The sequence below is a fragment of the Dama dama genome, chromosome 4 (assembly GCF_033118175.1).
Source record: "Dama dama isolate Ldn47 chromosome 4, ASM3311817v1, whole genome shotgun sequence".
NCBI lineage: Eukaryota > Metazoa > Chordata > Mammalia > Artiodactyla > Cervidae > Dama > Dama dama.
The window spans coordinates 56,329,630-56,353,295 of NC_083684.1; the positions used below are offsets into that span (position 1 = coordinate 56,329,630).

The window sequence follows — 23,666 nt, forward strand, 5'->3', positions numbered from 1 at the left end:
ACTCTGAGTCCACTCTGTCCAGGGCTACACAGAAAAATATTATATCTAAATTATCCTAACCTCCATCAGTTTCCTGGGAGAGAGAAGTTCTGCTGGCAGAACATGGTGGGTAGGATATTAACAGGAAAGGATGACATTCACAGGAATCTTTACCCTGGGACTCTCCCTGGTGGTCCAGTGGCTAAGACTCCTTGCTCCCAGTGCAGTGGACCTGGGTTCCAACCTTGGTCAGGGAACTAGATCCCTCGTGCCGCAGCTAAGAGTTCGAGTACTGCAGCTAAAGATCTTGAAAGCCGCAATGAAGATGGAAGATCCTGGTGCTGCACCTAAGACTCGGCACAGCCACATTAAATAAGTAAATTTTTAAGAGTAGAATAGTACAGGAGAGCTTTAAAAAAGAAAAAAAAAAAGCCCTTGTCCAACCAAGATGGCTCTGGGCTTTGCCCATGCTGCCCTGAGGACCGAGGGATCACGGATAGCTCTCCAACTTTTTTCCTCTGCAAATGCAGGAAGGGACATGGAAGGAAAATGGGGCTGGCTGATGTCCACACAAATATGAACAGGAAGAAGCAACCACAGGTGGTAGACATGTCATGAACAGTTGCTTCTTATTCCCTTCCAGTGCCCTGAGCCCTCCTGGCCTCTTCAGTCCAGGCTCTGGGGGAAAAAGACACCATGTGAGTCTGTGCATGCATACTGAGTCGCTTCAGTCATGTCCAGTTCTTTGCGACCCCGTGGACTGTAGCCCGCCAGGCTCCTCTGTCCATGGGAATTCTCCAGGCAAGAATACTGAGTGAGTTGCTATGCCCTCCTCCAGGGGATCTTTCCCACACAGGGATCGAACTCACATCTCTTACGTCTCCTGCATTGGCACATGAGTTCTTTACCATGAGCGTCACCTGGGAACCCCAAAAGATCCCACAGAACACACCAATCCTCAGAAAAGCTACCATCTCTTTCGTCTGACCTTCCCCCAGGAGCTCCCTCTCCCCTGCTCCTTGCAGTCTCATTTCCACATGATTGGTCCCCTCATCACTCTTGGTCCATCGGGACTTGCTGATGCCTCCCTGTATCTGCCTGCGCAGTCCCTGCATGGGATGGCCTCTTCCCCTTACCCGTAAACCTGCACCCTCCCCTCTTACAGCCAGACTCACTGCCCTCTGCCACAGTTCGTCCCAACCTCCGCAGGTGAACCCCAGAATCCCCCTCTGAAGCCCCCCCCACCGGCCCTCTCCTCCTTCGTCTGTAACTACATGCTCAGGACTGGTTCTGTGCTCTCATCATGTGTCCTGCGGATCTCTGAGTACCTGACATGCAGCCAGGATGGGTCTAGCTGGGCTTGTCAGTGGTGCCGCCACGCCTTTGCGAGGAATTGGCACTGTAAGTGCTCATAGTAGGAATAAAGGAAAGAACGATGGTAGATGGGTGGACTCCTGCCTCGGCCCCTGTATAATTACTATGGGAGTGCTTGGGGCGTGAAGAAATGGACATTCACGTACACGCCCAGCGCTGTTTTGGCGCCACCTTGTCACAAGGTTAGGGGTGGGATCCTCTCCTAAATTTTTTGTTTTTGAGATAAAATTCACTTAAGCTGACATTCACCGTTCTAACCCTTTTGAAGTGTGGGACCAAGGGAATGTGGCCCATCCCCTCCTCCCTGAGTTCTACTGGGCGGCCGGCATCCTGCGCTGACTGCCCAGCGGGCAGGGCAGAGCCCATCTTGGCCCAGGAGTTGGTGTCCAGAGCACTATCTGAGCCAGATGGTGACATCAGAACACATAAAGGTGTCTCCCACACCACATCCCACCCCCACTGTGGGAACTGCTAGACTCACTCTGCCCATAAGTGTGCTCAAGGAACCTGAGTGGAGGGGCTTCCCCGGTGGCTCAGCAGTAAGGAATCCGCCTGCCGTGCAGGAGACACAGGAGATGGGGCTTCGATCCCTGGGTCAGGAAGATCCCCTGGAGAATGAAATGGCAACCCACTCCAGCCTTCTTGCCTGGGAAACCCCATGGACAGGGGCGCCTTGGGGGCCACAGAGCACGGGGTCACAGAGAGACAGACAGGACTGCAGTGACGGGGAAGCAGCAGCACCATGAGCCTGGTGCGCTCCGTCATGTCCGGTTCTCTGTGACCCCGTGGCTGGAGCCCACCATGGAATTTCCCAGGCGTGGACACAGAATGATTTGGGGAGGAGAGTAACCACCATCCTTAGACAAAACGATACACGTGCCTTTGCTTTAAAATGATCCTGGGCTTCCCTGGTGGCTGAGTAGTAAAGAATCCACCTGCCATCGCAGGAGACATGGGTTTGATCCCTGATCGGGAAAGACCCCACATGCCGCGGGGCAACCAGGCATGCGCTCCACAACTATCGAGCCTGTGCTCTGGAGCCCGGAAGTCACATCTACTGAGCCCACGTGCCCCAGAGTCCATGGTCTGCAACAAGAGGAGCCACTGCAGTGAGAAGCCCAAACACCGCAACAAGGGAAAGACCTGGGCAACAAAGACCCAGGACAGTGAAAACTGAACAGACAAATAAAACATACTTGGTTTAAAACACACACACACACACAAGACCTCATGGCTTAGGCTATTCCTGAGGAAAACAGACACTCCAGAGGGGCACCCTCCAGACTGACTGTGTCAGGCCTGACCAGAGATCTGAGAGCATCTCCTGACCTGGCTTATTCCCCTCAGTTATTCCAGGAGCACCTGGGACTCTGTGTGAGGTATTCTCTCCCCTCTCTGGGGCTCCTCTGGGGCTTCTGGGTTGAGCCCCTGAAGGCCTTCTCAGAGAAAAATGCCTCTGAGTTTTTCCCACTCAGCTCACTAGGTTACTGCTAAGTTTTCCACCTATCTATGTTTATCTGATGGAAACACAAGGAGGTCTCTGCACCAGAGAAGAGACCATTTACTCAGAGACAGGGACCCAAAGACTTAGATTGGAATGCTGTATGGATTTATCATTTGAGACCTTCTCACCAATACCCTGGGAGAGTTCAGAGCACACAGCTTTCACCACGACACTGAGATATGATTTTGTAAGGAAGCCCCAGCAGCCTTGAAGAGCTAGCTCTGCGATGACTCTTCTCTGGAGCTCAGAAATTACAGTGGGAACCGCTGCCACAGAAGTGGGAAACCTCAATGCAATGGGGGTAACTGGCTCGAGAGGCAGCAGGTCTAAGAGGCGTTTGTTGTTCACTTGCTAAGTCGTGTCCAAGTCTTGGTGACCCCATGGACTGAAGCACACCTGGCTCCTCTGTCCTCCACTATTTCCCAGAGTTCACTCAAATTCATGTCTACTGAGCCAGTACTTAATCACCAAAGGGAAGGTGGGCCATGCTCCCCATAATGAACAGTAGAGTCAATGCTGCCATCAGAAGAGTCTGACTCAACAGAGAACAAAGGCACGGGCTAACTGAAATGAAAGAAACAGGAAGTCTAACAAATTCTTACTTGACCCGTATACATGAAAGAGCTCTAAATCAAGTGAACAAAAGGCGAATAAAATCAAGAAAACAAACAGTCAGTATCCCTCAGTCAATTCCTAGCTTAAAGACCCAGGATCCTTGGGGTGTATGTATCTTTTTCAGCACTACTTACAATAGCCAGGACATGGAAGCCACCTCAGTGGCCATCAACAGCAGAATGGATAAAGAAGATGTAGTACATATATACGATGGAATATTCTTGTTGTTTAGTCACTAAGTCATGTCTGACTCTTTTCCTCATACCTTGTCTTCTTGTCCCCATACCTCTTTCCATCTGGCTGTTCCCGAGTTATGCGTGCGTGCAAAGTCCCTTCAGTCGGGTCTGACTCTGTGACCCTATGGACTGTGGCCCGCTGGGCTCCTCTGTCCTTGGGATTCTCCAGGCAAGAATACTGGGATGGGTTGCCATGCCCTCCTCCAGGGGATCTTCCTGACCCAGGGATCAAACCTGTGTCTCTTAATGTCTCCTGTATTGGCAGGTGGGTTCTTTACCACTATGCCACCTGGAAAGCCTGTTCCTGACTTGTATCTTTGAATAATAATCCCAGGACTTCCCTGGTGGTCCAGTGGTTAAGAATCCGCCTGCCAAGGCAGGGGACATGAGTTCAATCCCTGGTACGAGAAGATCCCGAATGCCTCAGAGCAATTAGACCTGTGTCCTCAAGGAACGAAGGCCGAGGGCCTGGAGCCTGTACTCTGCAACAAGAGAAGCCACCACAAGGAGAAGCCCTCGCACCACAACTAGAGGAAGGCCGTGCACAGCAACAGAGACCCAGCGCAGCCAAAACTTAATTAACAAAGAAGTAGTAGCCCAAGTACCATGGATCCCTCTCCTGTTACATGGCCTCTCTCTCAGCCACACCTGTGGCCCCCTGGAGAAGTCCCGCTGATCAATCAATGGCAAAAGAGAAAACTTGGGGCTAGTTTACAGAGAGTTCTGCTTGATGTGCAGACACCACGTGAAAGGGAAAAACTGCAGCACTACAGACCCTTTCTGAAACTTCCCTGAAAGCCAGAGTGAAGAGAAATCCTCTGGAGGGCGGGGGGCAGGGGAAGGAACTTCAGACAGGGCACCTGACTGTCCATTTCACCTGGAAGGAGGAATGGCCAGAGGTGTGATTATACACTGATTCAATGGCTTGGCTGGGCCGTCATGGATTTGGTTAAGAACATGACTAGAAAATTGGGGTCAAGGAGATTTGGGGCAGAAATATATGGATGCTCTGAATGCTCACCGTTCACCTCAGCAGGAGATTTAAATGATCAAGTGGATAGAATGACTTGTTCTGTGGACACCTGTCAGCCTCTTTTTTTTTTTTTTTTTTTTCTTTTAACATTTATTTCCTTATTTTTAGCTGCGCTGGGTCTTCATTGCTGTGCACGGGCTTTCTCTAGTTGCAGTGAGTGGGGGCTCCTCTTCACTGCAGTGGCTTCTCTTGTTACAGAGCACAAGCTCTAGCGTGCTAGGTCCTCAGTAGTTGCAGCCCGTGGGCTCTGGGCCCAGGGTCAGTAGTTGTGGCACACGGGCTTAGTTGCCCCAGACCAGGGATCGAACCCACATCCCCTGTGCTGCCAGGCAGATTTTCAACACCAGGACCACCAGGGAAGCCCCAGTCAGCCTCTTTCCCCAGCTACCCCTGCCTTCGACTGGTGGGCTCACGAATGTAGTGGCCACGGCAGTGAGGATGCAAGTCATACGTGGACTCAGCAACACAGACTTCCACTCACCAAGGCTGACCTGGCTACAGCCACCGCTGAGGGCCCAGTCTTCCAGCCCCAAGACCTGCCGGGCCTCAGGTAGGGCACTGCTCCCCAGGGTGATCACCCAGTTACCTGGTGGCAGGCTGATTACAGTGAACCTTCTCCGTGATAAAAGGGCAGCCTTCTGTTCTTACTGGGACAGGCAGGTACTCTGGATACAGATCTGCCTTCTCTGCAAGCAAATGTCTCTGCCCAGACTACCATCCATGGCTGCCTTGGTGGTCCAGACGTTGGGAATCCACCCACCAATGCAGGAGACACGGGTTTGATCCCTGGGCCGGGAGGATCCCACCCGCCTCAGAGCAACTAAGCTCAGTGTTACAGGTACCGAGCCCGAGAGCCACAGCTACGGAAGCCCGCGTGCCCTGGAGCCTCTGCTCCGCAACCAGAGACGCCACCGCAATGTGCCCCGCACCGAAGGGTAGCCCCTGCTCACCGCAACGAGAGAAAACCTGAGTGCAGCCACAAACACCCAGCGCGACCAAAAGTACAAAAAACATTTTCATTTTTAATAATAATAAGGAAATTCAGGCAGGGAACTCCGCAACAAGAGAAGCCACCACAATGAGAAGCCCACGCTCCTCAACTGGAGAAAGGCCGTTCACAGCAACAACTGCTGCAGCTGCTGCTAAGTCACTTCAGTCTTGTCCGACTCTGTGCGACCCCATGGACTGCAGCCCACCAGGCTCCTCCGTCCATGGGATTCTCCAGGCAAGAATACTGGAGTGGGGTGCCATTGCCTTCTCCGACACAGCAACAAAGACCCTCGATAATCCATGAGGTTAGGCAGAACCGCGTGGTGTGGGGACTGCTGCATTTCCTGCCCTGTCCACCAGAGGGCAGCAGAGTTCCTCCACGGCCTCGAGTCTCCCCAAGGGTCTCAGACCTCCCCCAGCCCAGCAGTCAGACCCTCACGGGTGTCACCGCAGTCCACCGTCCTCCTCACACTGGACTCCAGCACCTCCTCCATACAGCCAGGCGTGGGCCCACTTCACACCATTAGCAACTACTATTCCTTCAGGCAACACCCTGGAAGCTGTGGCTCCACTGGACCCCCAAGGAGAAAGAAGGAGGATCCCTCTCACCCGGCGTTACTCACGCCCCCTTTTCCAGCCCCTCAGTCCTTTTCTGGAGGCTTCCGATGGGAATAGAACACAACCTTCCCACAGCCTCTGAGAACCCTGGGGAGACCCTCAACGTGACAGTCGCCTCTGACTCTTTGCGACCCCATGGCTGTCGCCCGCCAGGCTCCTCTGTCCATCTGATTCTCCAGGCAAGAATACTGGAGTGGGTTGCCATGCCCTCCTCCAGAGGATCTCCCCTACCCAGGGACTGAACCCTGGTCTCCTGCATTGCAGGCGGATTCTTTACCAGCTGAGCCACCAGGGAAGCCCCCAGTGTTACAAAGGGAAATAATATCCTGCTTCGGAGATCCTGGGGTCTCTGTGTCGTGCTGGCAGACCCCAGACCAAAACACGGCAGAGGCGGCCACTGGGGGGAGGGCGGCGGCCTCTCAGTTGACTTGTCACCATCAGCCTTGCTATAGAAAGTGTGCTCCACAGTCCAGTATGGTCAGCATCACCTGAGAGCTTGTGAGATGCAGACTCTCAGGTCCACCCCACCCCTGCTGAGTCAGGCTCTGCATTTTAACAGGATCTACAGACCCTCCCTGTGCATCGACATTGGGGAGAGGCTGCTCCCACCCCACATTCTGGAGTCTCAGCCAGGCTGGGCAAGCATGTGACCTGTGTGGCTGCTGAAGCAGCTTTCCTAAGGTCCCTCTGGGGGGTTCAAAGTTTTCATGAAGCGCCACAGGTGGTTCCCATGCACCGTGGGGACACCGTCCCTGTGACAAGAGTTCCCGATGCACCTCCTCCCCACCCCCCAGGCTCCTGCTCTGCGGGGGGAAAACCAGAAGGAGAACATGAGGCTGGAGACTGTGGAAGCGGGGAGGGTGACTCACCCCCCAACTGAGACCTACGGGGGAACGCCCAGGACAGGAGCCCCAGGGAGGTGCTCTCCCCAACAGTGGGGGAACTGCGTACGTGTGTGTGTGTGTCTAGGGTGAGAAGTCAAGCTGCCAAAGGCAGAAACAGCAGCGCTTCCCAGTCAAATGAAATGTAACAGAAAGGGAAGAGGGAAGACGAGAGAAGGCAGGCGGGAATGAGAGAGGTGGGGAGGGGGAAGTCAACTGAGAGTGAGGCCCCGCCCCCGCTCCAAGTAACTTAGCAACGTGACTTTCCTTGGGGGCCAAGCCCATCACAGAGCCGGAAGGACAGCAGAGCTCAAACAGCGGCCGCAGTGCCTGTGAGCCTTTCTGGAGCAGAAGTTCTCCTCACAGAGAGAGAGAGAGCAGCAGACAGCGGGCACCATGGAGCCCCCCTCAGGCCCTGCCCGCAGACGGTGCGCCCCCTGCAACAGGCTCCTGCTGGCAGGTGAGTGGGACAATTTTCAGGGAGTGGGCAGAGACAGTTTTCAGGGAGAACAGGAGACTGGGTGGGATCTCTGGGAGAGACGGGGCTCTGAGAGGGGACAGAGTGCTTCTGTTCAGACCTGAGGGCAGAGGACAGGGGAGCAGGGGAGGGTGGGGGACTCAGCCACAGGAGACTCTCCATGAACTAGAACTGGTGACCGGCAGGAAAACTTCAACTAGTGTAGCTTTTACAAGTTATTCTTCACTGAGCAGTAACTGTTGAAAACTGATGACGATAATAATAACTTATGTCTGGGTGTCACTACAGAAAAACACTTAACCGCCACACTAAACATTGTCCTTACCCAGCACCCTCAGAAACTGACAAAACCAGACTGTGAATTCCTGGGACCCCTCATTCCTTCATCCCCAGGTACAATGTCTGGAGCCTGGTCCTGACACTGCGTTTCAAGCGGGATCAGACAAGCCCCTTCCCTCACGGAGCTTACACTCTGTGGGGAGGAAGACACACAAGCAGAGAGATCTAGAATGTGCTGTCAGGTGCTGACAGGCGTCATGCAGGAAATGGAGCAGGGAAGGGTCAGCAAATGAACACGGAGGGTCTTTAGAGCAGCTGGTCGGGGGGAAGGACATCTCCCAAGAGGCCCCTGAGTGTGAGCAGTTGTGTGAGGGCAGTGAGGGAGTGAGCCGGGGGAAAACTGGGGAAACAGAGGAAGTACAGAGCCCAGAGGGGCCGAAGTGATGGGGGTCATGCTACTAAGCTTGAACCACACACACACACACACACACACACACACACACACACTAAGGCTTGAGGGATGAAGAGACCAGCTTAGGACCCAGGGCACCATTTCCCCATTCCCCACACAGGTCAGAATATTAACTGATTTCTCTCTCTTCCCTCCTAGCCTCACTCTTAACTTTCTGGCCCCCGCCCACCACTACCCAGCTCACTATTGAAACGGTACCACCCCTTGCTGCAGAAGGATCCAATGTCCTGCTACTTGCCCACAACGTAACAGAGAAAACTCTATGCTATTTCTGGTACAGAGGAGAAAGGGTAGAAACCATCCAGCTAATTGCATCACACGGAGTAGCCACTAATTTAATTACCAATGGGCCTGCACACAGTGGTCAGGAGACACTTTACCCCAATGGAACCCTGCTGATCCAGAACATCACCCAGAAAGACACAGGATCCTACACCCTGCTCATTTTAAAGTTTGATTTACAGACAGAAAGACAGACTGGACACCTCCACGTACACCGTGAGTGCTTCCTCTTACCTGGGGATGTTGGGGTGGGGAGCAGTTGAATTCTGCTTTGAAAGACCCTGATGGTGCCTCCATCTCCCTCTACATTATGTCCCGTGTTGGGGTTTGAACACGTAGTGCAGGACACGCACAGTGGAGACGAACTCCAAAGGGTCAAAATTTCATTCATGGAATCTGGACCCTGCAGACACTGCAGAAAGAAGGAAGGTCTGATGGGAGGGACTCAGCAGAGGGAGAGAACTCTTAGTGCAGCCCCCCTGGGGCCCTCCCTGAGACCATGACCCTGAGGAAGACCCTGCAGGACTCAGTAGGGGCCTGACCTGAGGGATCCTCACAGAGAAGCTCAGGCCCACAGGGAAGCCCCTCCCTAGACCCTGTCCCAGGGTCCTGGCTCCAGCGACCACGGAGAACCTGGGCCGCTGGTGGGTGTTGGCCTCCCAGTCGGGGCTGACTGGGGCGGATGATTCCCAGCTCCCTGAGGCCAAGGTTTCTCAGCAGGTCACCAGCCAGGGCTCAGCCCCAAGAGGCATGTCTGAGCAGGGGTGGAGTCCAGTCCTTCCCATGAGACTCAGCATGGAGAGCAGGTTAGGCTGGGTTTTTTAATTTTTTTCAATTAAGGTATTTTTATTTACTTATTTGGCTGCACTGGGTCTTAGTTGTGGCATGTAAGATCTTCTGGTTGTGGAAGGAAAACTCTTAGTTTCAGGATGTGGGATCTAGTTCCCGGACCAAGGATCAAACCTGAGGCCCTTGCATTCGGAGTGTGATGTCTTAGCCACTGGACCACCAGGGAAGTCCCTGAAGTTTTTGATAGTCAAAGAAAATTGTGGGAAAAGGTCCAGGAAAGTTAATTAAAAAACAGAACAACTCCACTTGATGATGAGGATGTTAGACATACGGGCTGAGAAGAGGGTCCCGGTGCTGATACTACAGAGATGTCCAGGGAGACTGGTCAGGGGTCATCCCAGGGTACCTGGGGGTCAGAGAGGAGGGACAGTCCTCTCCTTACAGATCGTCAATGAAGAGAGACTCCAAACTTTGATCACAGATTCAGGGCCATCCTCTAGGTCACCTTTACAGAGGTCACTGGGGCCCGGGGCTGGCTGAGATCTCTGAGAGGGAGCGTGGCCCAGGGCCCTGACCCACTCTCAGCAGTCACCCCTCTGTCTCTCCACAGACCCAGTGGCACGGCCCTCCCTCCAAGCCAGCAACACCACAGTCGCAGAACATGAGGGTCCCGTGGTCCTGACCTGCCTCACAGATGAGACTGGGGTCTCCATACGCTGGTTCTTCGAAGGCCAGAGTCTCCTCCTCACAAGGGGGATGACACTGTCCCTGGACAATAGCACCCTCACCATAGACCCCGTCAGCAGAAAAGACAATGGGGATTATCAATGTGAGGTCTCCAACAGGGGCAACTCCAGCAAAAGTGACCCCCTCAGGCTGCATGTGAAATGTAAGTGACCATTTGCCTTATGCTATATCTTTCTCTGTGGATTATTCTAACAATCGTGTGGAAAACGGAGGGAGGTCACAGTGAGCAGAATATCAAATGAGACCACTACAGGGCTTCCGAGGTGGCTCAGTGGTAAAGAATCTTCCTGCAATGCAGGAGACGAAGGTTTGATCCCTGGGTTGGGAAGTTCCCCTGGAGGAGGAAATGGCGAGCCACTCCAGTATTCTTGCTTGGGAAATCCCATGGACAGAGGAGCCTGGCGGACTACATTCCAAGGGGTTGCAAAGGGTCAGACACAACTGAGCAACTGAATTCAGGCACACAGTAAACAGGTGGCAGAATGAGTAACAGCTCAATCTCTGAATCAAATACAGTTTCTTCTCCTGGGTTTAGCATTTTAGTGTAACTTTCACAATATTCGTTGTTGTTTTTTGCTGTTACCATTTTTTTAATGTGAAGAATACATAAAATATATAATTTTAGCCATTTTTAAGACTGCAGGTCAGTAGCATTAAGTACATTCACATTGCCACTATCCATTTAGAACTTTTTCATCTTATTAAAAACTCTGTACCCCTTAAACAAGAACTTCTAGAAGTCTCCCACCTCAAACCCTGGCAAACACCATTCTACTTTCTTTGTCTCTATGAATTTGATTATGATAGTCATATTGTATAAGTGGAATCATGTTATAGTTCAGTTGCTCAGTCGTGTCCAGCTCTTAGCAACCCCGTGGACTGTAGCACACCGGGCTTCCCTGTCCTTCACCATCTCCCAGAGATTGCTTAAACTCATGTCCATTGAGTTCGATGATGCCATCCAACCATTTCATCCTCTGTCATCCCCTTCTCCTCCTGCCCTCCTCCCAGCATCAGGGTCTTTTCCAATGAGTTGGCTCTTTGCATCAGATGGCCAAATTAGTGGAATCATATAACATTATAATTATCCCTTTGGGTATGATTTATTTCACTTACTAGCATTATGTCTTCAAGGTCCCATCCATATTATAGCATATGTCTGAATTTCATTCCTTTGAAAGGCTGAAGTATATTTCCTTGTATGTATACACAACATTTGATCATTCATAAGTTGATTGTCTTTTAAATTGTTTCCACCTTTTGTGAATATGCTACCATCAACATGGGTGTCTAAGTATCTGTTCAATCACTGCTTTCAATCTTTTTTATTGTGGCTGCGCTGGGTCTTAATTGCAGTGTGCGGGCTCTTCATTCTGGTGTGCAGGCTTTCTTTAGTTGCAGTGTGATGGCTTCTCTTGCTGAGGCACATGGATTCTCCTGTTCTCGGGCTTAGTGGCTCCGAGGCATCTGGGACGTTAGTTCCCTGACCAAGGATTGAACCCATGTCCCCTGCATTAGAAGGTGGACTCTTAACCACTGGACCACTAGGGAAGTTCCTGCTTTCAATCTTTTGGGCACACAACCACCAGTGGAATCACTGGATCAAATGGCAGTTGTCCAACTGTTTGATGAACGGCCATGTAGTTTTCCACGGTGGTTATAGTGTTTTCCATTCTCACCCGCAATTCATAAAAGTTTGAATCTTTATACATCCTTGCAAACACTTCCTCTTTTCTGTTTGCTTTTTTTTTTTTTTTCCCACAACCATTCTAAAGGGTGAGAAGTGATATGTCACTGTGGTTTTGATTTGCATTCCCCTAATTACTGATGATGTTGAGCATCTTTTCATCTGCTTTTTGGTCATTTGTCTCTTTTTTAAAAAAAAATTATTGGAGTATATTTTACAATGTTGTGTCAGTTTCAGGTGTATAGTAAAGTGATTCAGTTATACGTATACGTATATACATTCTTTTCCAGACTCTTTAGCCATACAGATTATTACAGAATATTGAGTAGAGCTCACCATGCTATACAGTAGGTCCCTGTTGGTTATCTATTTTATATATAGTAGTATGTTCATGTTGACCCCATGCTCCTCATTTATTCCCACACACACACATTTCCCCTTTGGTAACCATAGGTTTGTCTTCTAAATATGTTGAGTCTGTTTGAGTTTTGTAAATAAGTTCATTTGTATCACTTTTTAAAATGGATTCCACCTACCAGTGATAGCATATGATATTTGTCTTTCTCTGTCCAACTTGGTTCCCTTAGTATGAGACTCTCTAGGTCCATCCATGTTTTTGCAAATGGGACTATTTCATTCTCCTAATATCTGAGTAATATTCCATGGTACATATATGTACCACATCTTCTTTATCCATTCCTCTTGTTTACATCTTCTTTAATTTCTTTCAGTAGTGCTTATTTATAATTCCTAAATGTATAAATCTTTCACCTTCCTTGTTAATTCCTAAGTAGTTTGTTCTTTTGATATTATTTTTCATATCAAAATAGAATAAAATTTTCTTAACTTCCTTTTTGAATATTTTATTGTATATAAAAGCAACTGATCTTTACATGTTGATTTAGTACCCTTCAACTTTGATGAATTGTTTATTAGTTCTAACAGTTTTCTCGGAAATCTTTATCATTTTCTACATATAAGGTCATGTCAACTGCAAACAGAAATAATTTTATTCTTCTTTTGCACTTTGGATGTCTTTCATTTCTTTTTCTTGCCTAATCCCTCTGGCTAGTATGTTCAATACTATTTTGAATAGAGTTGGAAACCACAGGCATTGTTGTCATGCTCCTGATCTCAGAAAATAAATGTTCACTCTTTCACCATTTAGGATGATGTTAGCTGTGGGATTTTTATATATGGCCTTTATTATGTTGAGGTGCTTTCCTTTTTTCCCTAGTTTTGAGTGTTTTATCCTAAAAGGTTAGTGGGTTTTTACAATTGGTTTTATTTATTTAACCTCCTTACTTTATACGTCTGTTCATATATTCTATTTCTTTATGATTACATCTTGGTAGCTCTCATGTATCCAGGAATTTCTCCATTTCACAGAAGTTATCCAATTTATTGGCATAGGATTATTCCTAGTACTCTTATACTTTGTATTATTTTTGTAGAATTAGTAGTAATGATTCCACATTCATTTCTGGTTTTTATAATTTGAATCTTCTCTTTTTTTCTTAGTCAATCTAGTTAACGTTTGTCAATTTTGTTAATCTTTTTGAAGAACAAAATACTGGTTTTATTGATTCTATCTACTGTTTCTCCATTCTCTAATTTCTTTATCTCCATTCTAATTATTATTATTTCCTTCCTTCTGATAGCTTTGGGTTTAGCTTTTATTCTTGTCCCTCAAGTTGTAAATTTAGGTTGCTGATTTCAGATCCTTCTTTTAATATAAGCATTTACAATTATAAATTCTTGCAGGAGATTCTTCACTTCTCTCAGCCTCAGAGTCCTCAAGGGAAAACTGCAATAAGAGAACCTTCTTTATGGCATTTTTTCACAGATTTAATGTAAGATTCAACTAAACCCTTAGCAAAATACCCACACGGGGAACATTTTCCAAAGAATTTCGCTGCTATAATTATTACTATTATCATTGTTGTTGCTGCCGTGTAGTTACTAAGTCCTGTCCAACGCTTTGAGGCCCCATGGACGATAGCTCGCCAGGCTCCACTGCCCATGGGATTTCCCAGGCAAGAAGACTGGAGTGGGTTGCCATTTCCTTCTCCAGGGGATCTTCTCGACTTCATTAGGCTGTATACAGTCAGGTGTTCCTAGGACGACTTGACTCTCGAGCCACATCTCATTAGCCACATGGCTTTAGGTTTTCCACCATTGTAAACCTCAGATTTTCCATCTATAAAATGGAAATAATGTCTATCTGACTGGGTTATTATATGAATTAAATGAGATATTTGGCAAATATATAGCACAGAGCGTGGCACAGATTATGTACATCATAAGCTCACATTAGCACTGATTTTCAGTCTTGAGTTGAACGGTGAGGACCACTGAAGTGAAAAAGAAGAAACGGACAAAAGCTGTTATATATGTGGGGAGGGAAACCACAAAGATCCACAGGAACATGTTACTTCCTAAATATGGAAGACAGGAAACAGGGGGGTTGAGTAAAAGGTTTCATGTCTAGTATGATAGTTTCATTCCATGAGATGCAGCCAAGATGGCATTAGACATCTAAGACATTCCTTGCAGAAAATGCCTGTGAAGGAAAGTGAGGCAGGAGTGGGAGGAGCCTGGGAGGGTCCTCAGAGCAGGATGCACATTGGATCCCTAGGAAGGAGGAAGTTTCAGGCTGCAGTGCAGTTCTAAGAGATATCTGCAAAGCTGGCAAAGAGCCCTTGAATTAAAAGTCACCCATCACACAAAAAAGTTTACTTCTCACAGAATTGGGATTGATTTCATATTCCTGCTGGAGACCTGTGTGAAGGGTGGTCTCTGTAAAAGGGGTAGTGAATTCAGAGGGCCTTCCATCATTTAAGTCCCAACCATAAGACACCTCCAATGGCTCAGATGGTAAAGAGTCGGCCAGCAATGCAAGACACCCGGGTTCGATCCCTGGGTCGAGAGGACCCTGGGTCAGGAAGATCCCCAGGAGAAAGAAATGGCAACCCACTCCAGTATTCTTGCCTGGGAAATCCCATGGACAGAGGAGCCTGGCAGGCTACACTCCATGGGGTCCCAATGAGTCAGACGTGACTCAGGAACTCACACTTTCGTAAGACACCTTTTGTAATGCACCTGTAAGACAGGTGCATATTCATGGCAGCCATACCTGGTACCCAGGTAAAGATGTAACCATGAAAAGATGGGAAGTGATAACATACAAAAATAACCATCATCAGTCCTTCTTACATTTCCAAAGACTTCAAAAATATGAGTGCAGAAAAGCCAGGTTGGAATTGAGGAATGTGGTCACCAACCTAGAAATACAATCAGAGAGGAAAAAATCGCAAGGATATAGGCGGTTACTCACCTCACAGCAACCTTCCACAGAAAGTTTATACCTTGGAGGAACAATCAGAGACTATTTATTCCATATTGAGTTATTTCCTGCGCCCCTCCCACTGTAAAATAATGTCACCTTCATTCATTCATTCATTCTTCTCTTTTCTTTCCACAACAGATAAGCCGACACCCGAAAGTTCCTCTGACCTCTCACCTGGTGCCATTGTCGGCATCGTGATTGGAGGTGTGGCTGGGGTGGCTGCTCTGATAGCAGCCCTGGTGTATCTTCTGTACATCAGAGAAACTAGATGGTATGCCACCTTTCCTCTTGTTCTGCTTTCTTCGAGGCTGACTGCCCTGCTTGGGAGAGGGAAGGAGACTTCGTGTCTGTCTCTGGCCTAGATCTGCTCCTCAGTCTTCCTGCTTCTCGGCACTGATTCTTATGGGTCTCCTCTTCCCTGGTCTTCATGTTTCCTGTAACCCCCTGTCTCTTGGACATGGCTATTCCCACCTCCATCTGGTTTAGAGGGGGCAGAGCCAACTGTGTTCCTGTGTCCCAGGCAGGGAAACCAAGGTCCAAGAAGGAAAACCAATGAGGACATGAAAGGAGGGGCAGGAGGAAGGGAGACCTGTGCTCTGTCGACCACAAGAGCAGGAGGAGGGAGGGACAGGACTGGAAGAGAACCTAAGAAAAGCAGGAACAACCCAAGCCCTCCTGGGCAATAAAGAAAGTGAGAAATAACCAGCATCTACCTACAAAGTAGAAAGATGTCCTGGTAGAAATAGAAGCCGCTGAGAGGAATGGCCATAAATGTTCTGAAGAACCAGTAAACCAGAGAGGAGTAAACATGAGAGGGGGTAATGCGTAGATTGAAGACATAGGTCCTAGGAGGAAAGAGGACCAACCAAGGTGAAAATGAACTTGGAGGAGCCCCACGGAATCATGCCGACACTGTGCTTCCTAATTCAAGGAGCAGAGACCCTGTGCCTGGGAATACTAGTCACTGTGTCTGATATTTATTTAGGGCAACTGACCAGTGCAATCTCACAGAGCACAAATCCTCAGATCACAACCACAGTAAGTAGAGCCACTCACTCAGGGAGAGCTGCTTTGTTCCACCACGTGCCCTGACCGACCAGGGGATCCCTACCTTCTGAAATATGAGAGGTGATCTCAGTCCCCACCATCAGTTTGGCACAGGTCCTCACCTCCTTCCTAGTCATGGAAGAGTCCCCAGAGACATGGCCCCTCTGAGGCCACACAAGCCAGGCAGCCGTGAGATGGCCAAGCTTCCAGGAGCCCTTTCCTCATCCTACCTCCTTCCCCCTCCTGCCTCTGTTATGGATGTGGGCATCTCCTATGGTGAGACTTTCCCTACCTCTGGTGCTCTGGGTGCTGTGGGCCTCAACCCCTCCTGCCTCTGGAGCCTGCTGCCTAGACACACACCTGTGAGACACACGTGGGCAGAACTCAGGCCTTGTGAACTGGTAGAAATCTTCAGAAGTGCACTGAGGCCACCCCTTAACACCCCAACCCCGACCCACCACCACCTTGGTCTAATGCACTGGGGTCTGGACCACAGACTGAGGGAAGAGAAATCCTTAAGTCTTAATCATGGGCCCCCACCCTCCCACCACCTGCCTCCTCCTTCAGCTAGAAGTCACATCAGCTTTAGGAACAGTCCTTTCTGAGGCCATAAGGCAACTCTGCATTTTCATGGGTTGATGACTCTCCTTTGTTTCCCCAGGTCAAGTCACTCTGACAATTCACCTGAAAAGGTAAGCACAGCCAGCTTCACTGGCTCCTTTTCTCATGGAAATATCTCTGTGTAGAATGGGTTAGTCTTGTAGATACAAATGGGAAATCAAGTTTGCGTCAAACGTCCCCACAGCAGCAACAAAGAAGCATTACTCCCAAGAGTTCACCTCACTGGACTTGATCACAGCTGGGACCATGGACAAGTAACTTAACCTCATAGGGCCTCAGCTGAGTCCTCTGTAAAATGGGTGTGCTGCCTATCACAGAGGAGATCAAGGAATTAAATGACATAACAAAGGTACATCACTCAGCACAGTGGCCAGAGCAAGAAAGGCACTAGATCATTCTCCTTCTTCTGCCTCCAGGCTGACTCTGCTGTTACTGACAAACAATAATTTCCAGTGTTATAGACCTGAGGTCTTGATTCCTTTACATTCTAATACTTTTACTGAATTTTCCTCATCTTAATCGTCAACAGAATACACATATAAACTGAAAAATGCTTCAATCATAAGAATTGGGTTGACCCAAGTGTGTTTTTCCGAGAGATCTTATGGAAAAACTTATGGAAAAACCTGAATGAGCTTTCTGACCAACCTAATAATTTTAAGAGTGTGTAAGTTTCCACAAGTTGTTCATATCTATGTAAACAGTACCCAATCATTATTAAAAAATCAGCCCCCCTCAACACACACACACACACACACACACACACACACACACACACACACACACACAATGCTCCAGTTACTGCCCTCTGAAGAGTAAAGACTGTCTTCACTTCCAATGCATTAGACTACTTTTACTTGATTATGTGCTTATACAATGAAAAACACACAGTGTACATGAGTCTGGCTTCTTTCATTCAAAATTGTTTTGCAAGATTCATTCATATGGTTGTGTGCCTTATTGTCTATTTATTCTTATTGCTGTGCCATCATATTCCACTGAAGAATTCCATAATCATCCATAATGTTCTAATGATCATTCAATAGGATGTTACTAAGCGGAGAAAATAGGTAATAAAAGCCTTTCTCTGAAGCTAAAAGTTTCAAAGTAGTAAGAGCATGGGATGCTAAGTGACCCTGGACAAGGTGAGGGTCTGGCCTATGATGCTGATTTAACTGACTGCTGCTCATGCCTTTCAGGTTAATGAAGTTGAATATTCCTCCGTGAACTTCAATGCCCAGGAATTAAAAAAGGAAGCAACTTCAGCCTCCCCATCTCCAACACACACAGAAACCATTCAGAAGTGAAAAAAAACAGTAATGGAACCTGTCCTGCTTGTTGCACTGTTGACTTATTCCAAGCGTCTCACCCCCATCCCCAGGGTATCCCTCTGCCCTCAGGGAAAATGAGGAGAGAGTCTTCCCCCAGCTCCTTCGACCCCTAATGAGGCTCCTCCAGGCTGCCTGGTCACAGCCCCTTCCTTCAGTGTCAGTGGATGAAAAGGCACATCCACGAGGAGATCTGTAGGAAACCAAAACTTCCTCGTCATTGAAATCTAGCAAAGCGGACCCTGGGAGAAAGTTGCCAGAACCTCTGCCTCTCCCCATTTGCTGACCTAGACCAGTTGTAAACTTGTGTATTCAGAACACATTCATTCCTTCCCACCTCAGTCCTATTGGAGTCTAACATGAATTTGCCATAACCTGGAGAATGATTTCTTATCCACTGAAATGCCTGTGCCAGAAAAGAAGAGCAAGGAGAAGGAAAACGAAGAGCTTCTGCACTCTGAAGCCCAGTGTGAATCCACCATTCACAGGAAGACACATACATGACCAGCTCTGAGCTGGGAAGTTCTACACCTTTGTCCGCTTTCAGGGTTGTCTACCTGCAGGATCAGGGACTAAACAACTTACTACTTAGCTAGAATACCATCTAAACCTTTGAAAGCATGCCTTCAGAGAACCCACTAGAAGCAACTTGAAAACAACTTCTCAGCATTCATAAGTGTATCTTGATGGAAACTGCAAAAACAAACAAACAAAAAAACCGCACATACTGTTTTAATAATACTGTGGGCTTTATTCAAGGCAATGCCCGGAGACTGAGGGGTCATCAGTTTATGGGGCAGTCAGCTCTTACCAGATACAATCTGCTGGGATTGGGGAAAGGACTCAGAAAGTCACCCTGCAGAGATTATTTAAATAATGGTCAAAGAATGTACAATTTGGGGGTATTGGTTGTTTTTTCCTTTCCTTCTGAGACATTCTGCCACTTTAATTTTTGTAACTGCTTGTTTATGTGAAAGGGGTTCTGTTTAATTTGCTGCATAAGCCAATCTGACCACTTCAGGGGGAAGAACCTACCAAAGCCCCTCATGTCCCTCTGGCCATGAGCTCCCTAAGCCTTTTGTGTCAGGGGCTCCGCACAGAAAATAAGAAGTAGCAGTTATCTACCTCCATGGCCAGAAATGGGTCTCACTCCGTTTCTAGGCATCTCAGGCCAGTCATCAACTGCCTTCTCTTCCGTGTTCCCGCCTGTGCCTGTTCTGTCTGTCTGCCCCGCTTACCTTCTCAGGAGCCTTCTTGAGAAGCAGGAGCGCCCTGAAGGGAACACGGCCCCTTGCGCTGTTAGTATTGTTTACAGCCCAGGAGGCTGCACTGGTGCGCACGCTCCTTAGGACACAAGGTGCAGATTATGACTCAGCCCTGGGTTTCTTGAAGAGCCTCTGGAATTCTTCTCCCATGGGGTGCACGGGACCCAATGTGTCGGCAGAGAAAGGGAGGATGGGAGGAGGAGAGGTGCACCTGCTTCTCACCAGCCTTCTGCACAGACGGGGCCTCCTTGGGCTGCTGAGAGAAAGGCTTCATTCCACCTTCTTGACGGACCTCCTGCTGTGTGGAACTGGCCCCCGAGAGGGGTGGCTGGGAGTGCTCTGTACTCAGGTACCTCTTTCAGGGTTTCCTCACCCTGATACAGACTGTGTACACCTCCCCTCATGCAAGCACTTCTGCATAATTTAATTTTGCCTGGCTGAGGCCACTTCTGAATGATTTGTAAAAATTGCTCTATATTTATAATAAATATTGTGTATCAGATATCAACATGCTGCCTCACAGTTGGTACTGCTTTCTACACTGCCTTCCTTACAGGCAGAAGAAATAGAAATTGTTCAACAGGGAGTCAGAGTGAGCCTGTTTCTAAGTCCAGAGGTATTGGATCCTGGGATCCGAGAGCTCAATCAATTCATGTGCACACCTGCTGACAAAGTGCGTCCACCTAGAGCCACAGGTCACTGCTCCAACCTGCCTGGAGGACCTGCCTGTCTTCCTCTGGGAGAGAAGGAGAGAAGATGATTTCATGAGTAAAAGGTCTGCTGGGCTCTTCACTAGGGACACACCACACTGCCCACACAGATGGTTCCAGTGCATCCCATGCCTGATCCAGCGTTCACTCCCACAGTCTCCATGGGCTCAGGTGTGTAGAAATTTCTCCAGCACGTCCCGCCTCCTTGTTCCCTGTCCCTTTTTCTGCCCCTCAGAGTCAGAGCTCTGCCAACCAGGATAACCTTCCTTTATTAATTCCACCAGGAATTAGCCTGCCATCTCATTTCCTTCACTTCCAAGCAATTGGAACATGTGCTGTCTTTCCCCTCCTCAGCCCCTGATTTCCCCTGGCCCTCTGCTGTGGTGCTTCCGTCCCAAGACCACTGGAAGCAGCAATAAAATCAGTACACAGGGGACTTCTCTGGCAGTAAAGAATCCATCTTCCACTGCGGGGGCCACTGGTCGATTCCCTGGTCCAAGAAGATCCCACATGCCGTGGAGCAACTAAGTCCATCCGCCACAACTACTGAGCCTGTGCTCTGCAACAAGAGAAGCCACTGCAGTGAGAAGCCCACCCACCACAACTAGAGAGAGAGCCCTCACTCTCTGCAACTAGAGAAAAGCCTGTGAAGCAATGAAGATCAGCCAAACATAAAATAAACAAATACTGTATTTTTTTAATTGGCAGTAGAATTAATGGCCTTGGACTTCCCAAGTGGTGCTAGTGGTATAAAGAACCCAACCACCAATGCAGGACATGTAAGAGACAAGGGTTCGATCCCTAGGTCAGGGAAATCCCCTGGAGGAGGGCATGGCAACCCACTCCAGTGTTCTTGCCTGGAGAATCCCATGGACAGAGGAGCCTGGTGGGCTAACATTTAGAGGGTCCTAAAGAGTCGGACTACTGAAGCAACTTAGCACACATGCAACCAATGGTGTGAGAATTCACCCCTAATATTAGCTTTTTTCACCTGGAAGTAGTCTGGTCAACGCATGCATGTTGGACCACCGACAGGGCTTTACAGCGGAAGGCCCTCATTTGTTCTTATTTTGCTTGAGGGAATGGGCTCACAGCAGAAATTCACCTATAACTCTGAGTCCACTCTGTCCAGGGCTACACAGAAAAATATTATATCTAAATTATCCTAACCTCCATCAGTTTCCTGGGAGAGAGAAGTTCTGCTGGCAGAACATGGTGGGTAGGATATTAACAGGAAAGGATGACATTCACAGGAATCTTTACCCTGGGCCTCTCCCTGGTGGTTCAGTGGCTAAGACTCCTTGCTCCCAGTGCAGCGGACCTGGGTTCCAACCTTGGTCAGGGAACTAGATCCCTCGTGCCGCAGCTAAGAGTTCGAGTACCGCAGCTAAAGATCTTGAAAGCCGCAATGAAGATGGAAGATCCTGGTGCTGCACCTAAGACTCCGCACAGCCACATTAAATAAGTAAATTTTTAAGAGTAGAATAGTACAGGAGAGCTTTAAAAAACAAAAAAAAAAAAGCCCTTGTCCAACCAAGATGGCTCTGGGCTTTGCCCATGCTGCCCTGAGGACCGAGGGATCACGGATAGCTCTCCAACTTTTTTCCTCTGCAAATGCAGGAAGGGACACGGAAAATGGGGCTGGCTGATGTCCACACAAATATGAACAGGAAGAAGCAACCACAGGTGGTAGACATGTCATGAACAGTTGCTTCTTATTCCCTTCCAGTGCCCTGAGCCCTCCTGGCCTCTTCAGTCCAGGCTCTGGGGGAAAAAGACACCATGTGCGTCTGTGCATGCATACTGAGTCGCTTCAGTCATGTCCAGTTCTTTGCGACCCCATGGACTGTAGCCCACCAGGCTCCTCTGTCCATGGGAATTCTCCAGGCAAGAATACTGAGTGAGTTGCTATGCCCTCCTCCAGGGGATCTTTCCCACACAGGGATCGAACTCACATCTCTTACGTCTCCTGCATTGGCACATGAGTTCTTTACCATGAGCGTCTCCTGGGAACCCCAAAAGATCCCACAGAACACACCAATCCTCAGAAAAGCTACCATCTCTTTCGTCTGACCTTCCCCCAGGAGCTCCCTCTCCCCTGCTCCTTGCAGTCTCATTTCCACATGATTGGTCCCCTCATCACTCTTGGTCCATCGGGACTTGCTGATGCCTCCCTGTATCTGCCTGCGCAGTCCCTGCATGGGATGGCCTCTTCCCCTTACCCGTAAACCTGCACCCTCCCCGCTTACAGCCAGACTCACTGCCCTCTGCCACAGTTCGTCCCAACCTCCGCAGGTGAACCCCAGAATCCCCCTCTGAAGCCCCCCCGCACCGGCCCTCTCCTCCTTCGTCTGTAACTACATGCTCAGGACCGGTTCTGTGCTCCCATCATGTGTCCTACAGATCTCTGAGTACCTGACATGCAGGCAGGATGGGTCTAGCTGGGCTTGTCAGTGGTGCCGCCACGCCTTCGCGAGGAATTGGCACTGTAAGTGCTCATAGTAGGAATAAAGGAAAGAACGATGGTAGATGGGTGGACTCCTGCCTCGGCCCCTGTATAATTACTATGGGAGTGCTTGGGGCGTGAAGAAATGGACATTCACGTACACGCCCAGCGCTGTTTTGGCGCCACCTTGTCACAAGGTTAGGGGTAGGATCCTCTCCTAAATTTTTTGTTTTTGAGATAAAATTCACTTAAGCTGACATTCACCGTTCTAACCCTTTTGAAGTGTGGGGCCAAGGGAATGTGGCCCATCCCCTCCTCCCAGAGTTCTACTGGGCGGCCGGCATCCTGCGCTGACTGCCCAGCGGGCAGGGCAGAGCCCATCTTGGCCCAGGAGTTGGTGTCCAGAGCACTATCTGAGCCAGATGGTGACATCAGAACACATAAAGGTGTCTCCCACACCACATCCCACCCCCACTGTGGGAACTGCTAGACTCACTCTGCCCATAAGTGTGCTCAAGGACCCTGAGTGGGGGGGCTTCCCCGGTGGCTCAGCAGTACGGAATCCGCCTGCCGTGCAGGAGACACAGGAGATGGGGCTTCTATCCCTGGGTCAGGAAGATCCCCTGGAGAATGAAATGGCAACCCACTCCAGCCTTCTTGCCTGGGAAACCCCATGGACAGGGGCGCCTTGGGGGCCACAGAGCACGGGGTCACAGAGAGTCAGACAGGACTGCAGTGACGGGGAAGCAGCAGCACCATGAGCCTGGTGCGCTCCGTCATGTCCGGTTCTCTGTGACCCCGTGGCTGGAGCCCACCATGGAATTTCCCAGACGTGGACACAGAATGATTTGGGGAGGAGAGTAACCACCATCCTTAGACAAAACGATACACGTGCCTTTGCTTTAAAATGATCCTGGGCTTCCCTAGTGGCTGAGT

General features: G+C 49.1%; 1 protein-coding gene across 1 annotated transcript; it reads left to right on the top strand.

Annotated features, from left to right (window-relative positions):
• The first annotated feature begins 7,544 nt into the window (after positions 1 to 7,544).
• On the top strand, positions 7,545 to 20,082 carry LOC133054435 (carcinoembryonic antigen-related cell adhesion molecule 1-like). The gene is made up of 6 exons (XM_061139404.1): positions 7,545 to 7,690; positions 8,598 to 8,957; positions 10,141 to 10,419; positions 15,452 to 15,584; positions 17,022 to 17,052; positions 18,181 to 20,082. Exons 1-6 carry the CDS (start codon positions 7,627 to 7,629, stop codon positions 18,286 to 18,288), a joined length of 975 nt encoding a protein of 324 aa, XP_060995387.1. The 5' UTR covers positions 7,545 to 7,626; the 3' UTR covers positions 18,289 to 20,082.
• The last annotated feature ends 3,584 nt before the right edge of the window (positions 20,083 to 23,666 follow it).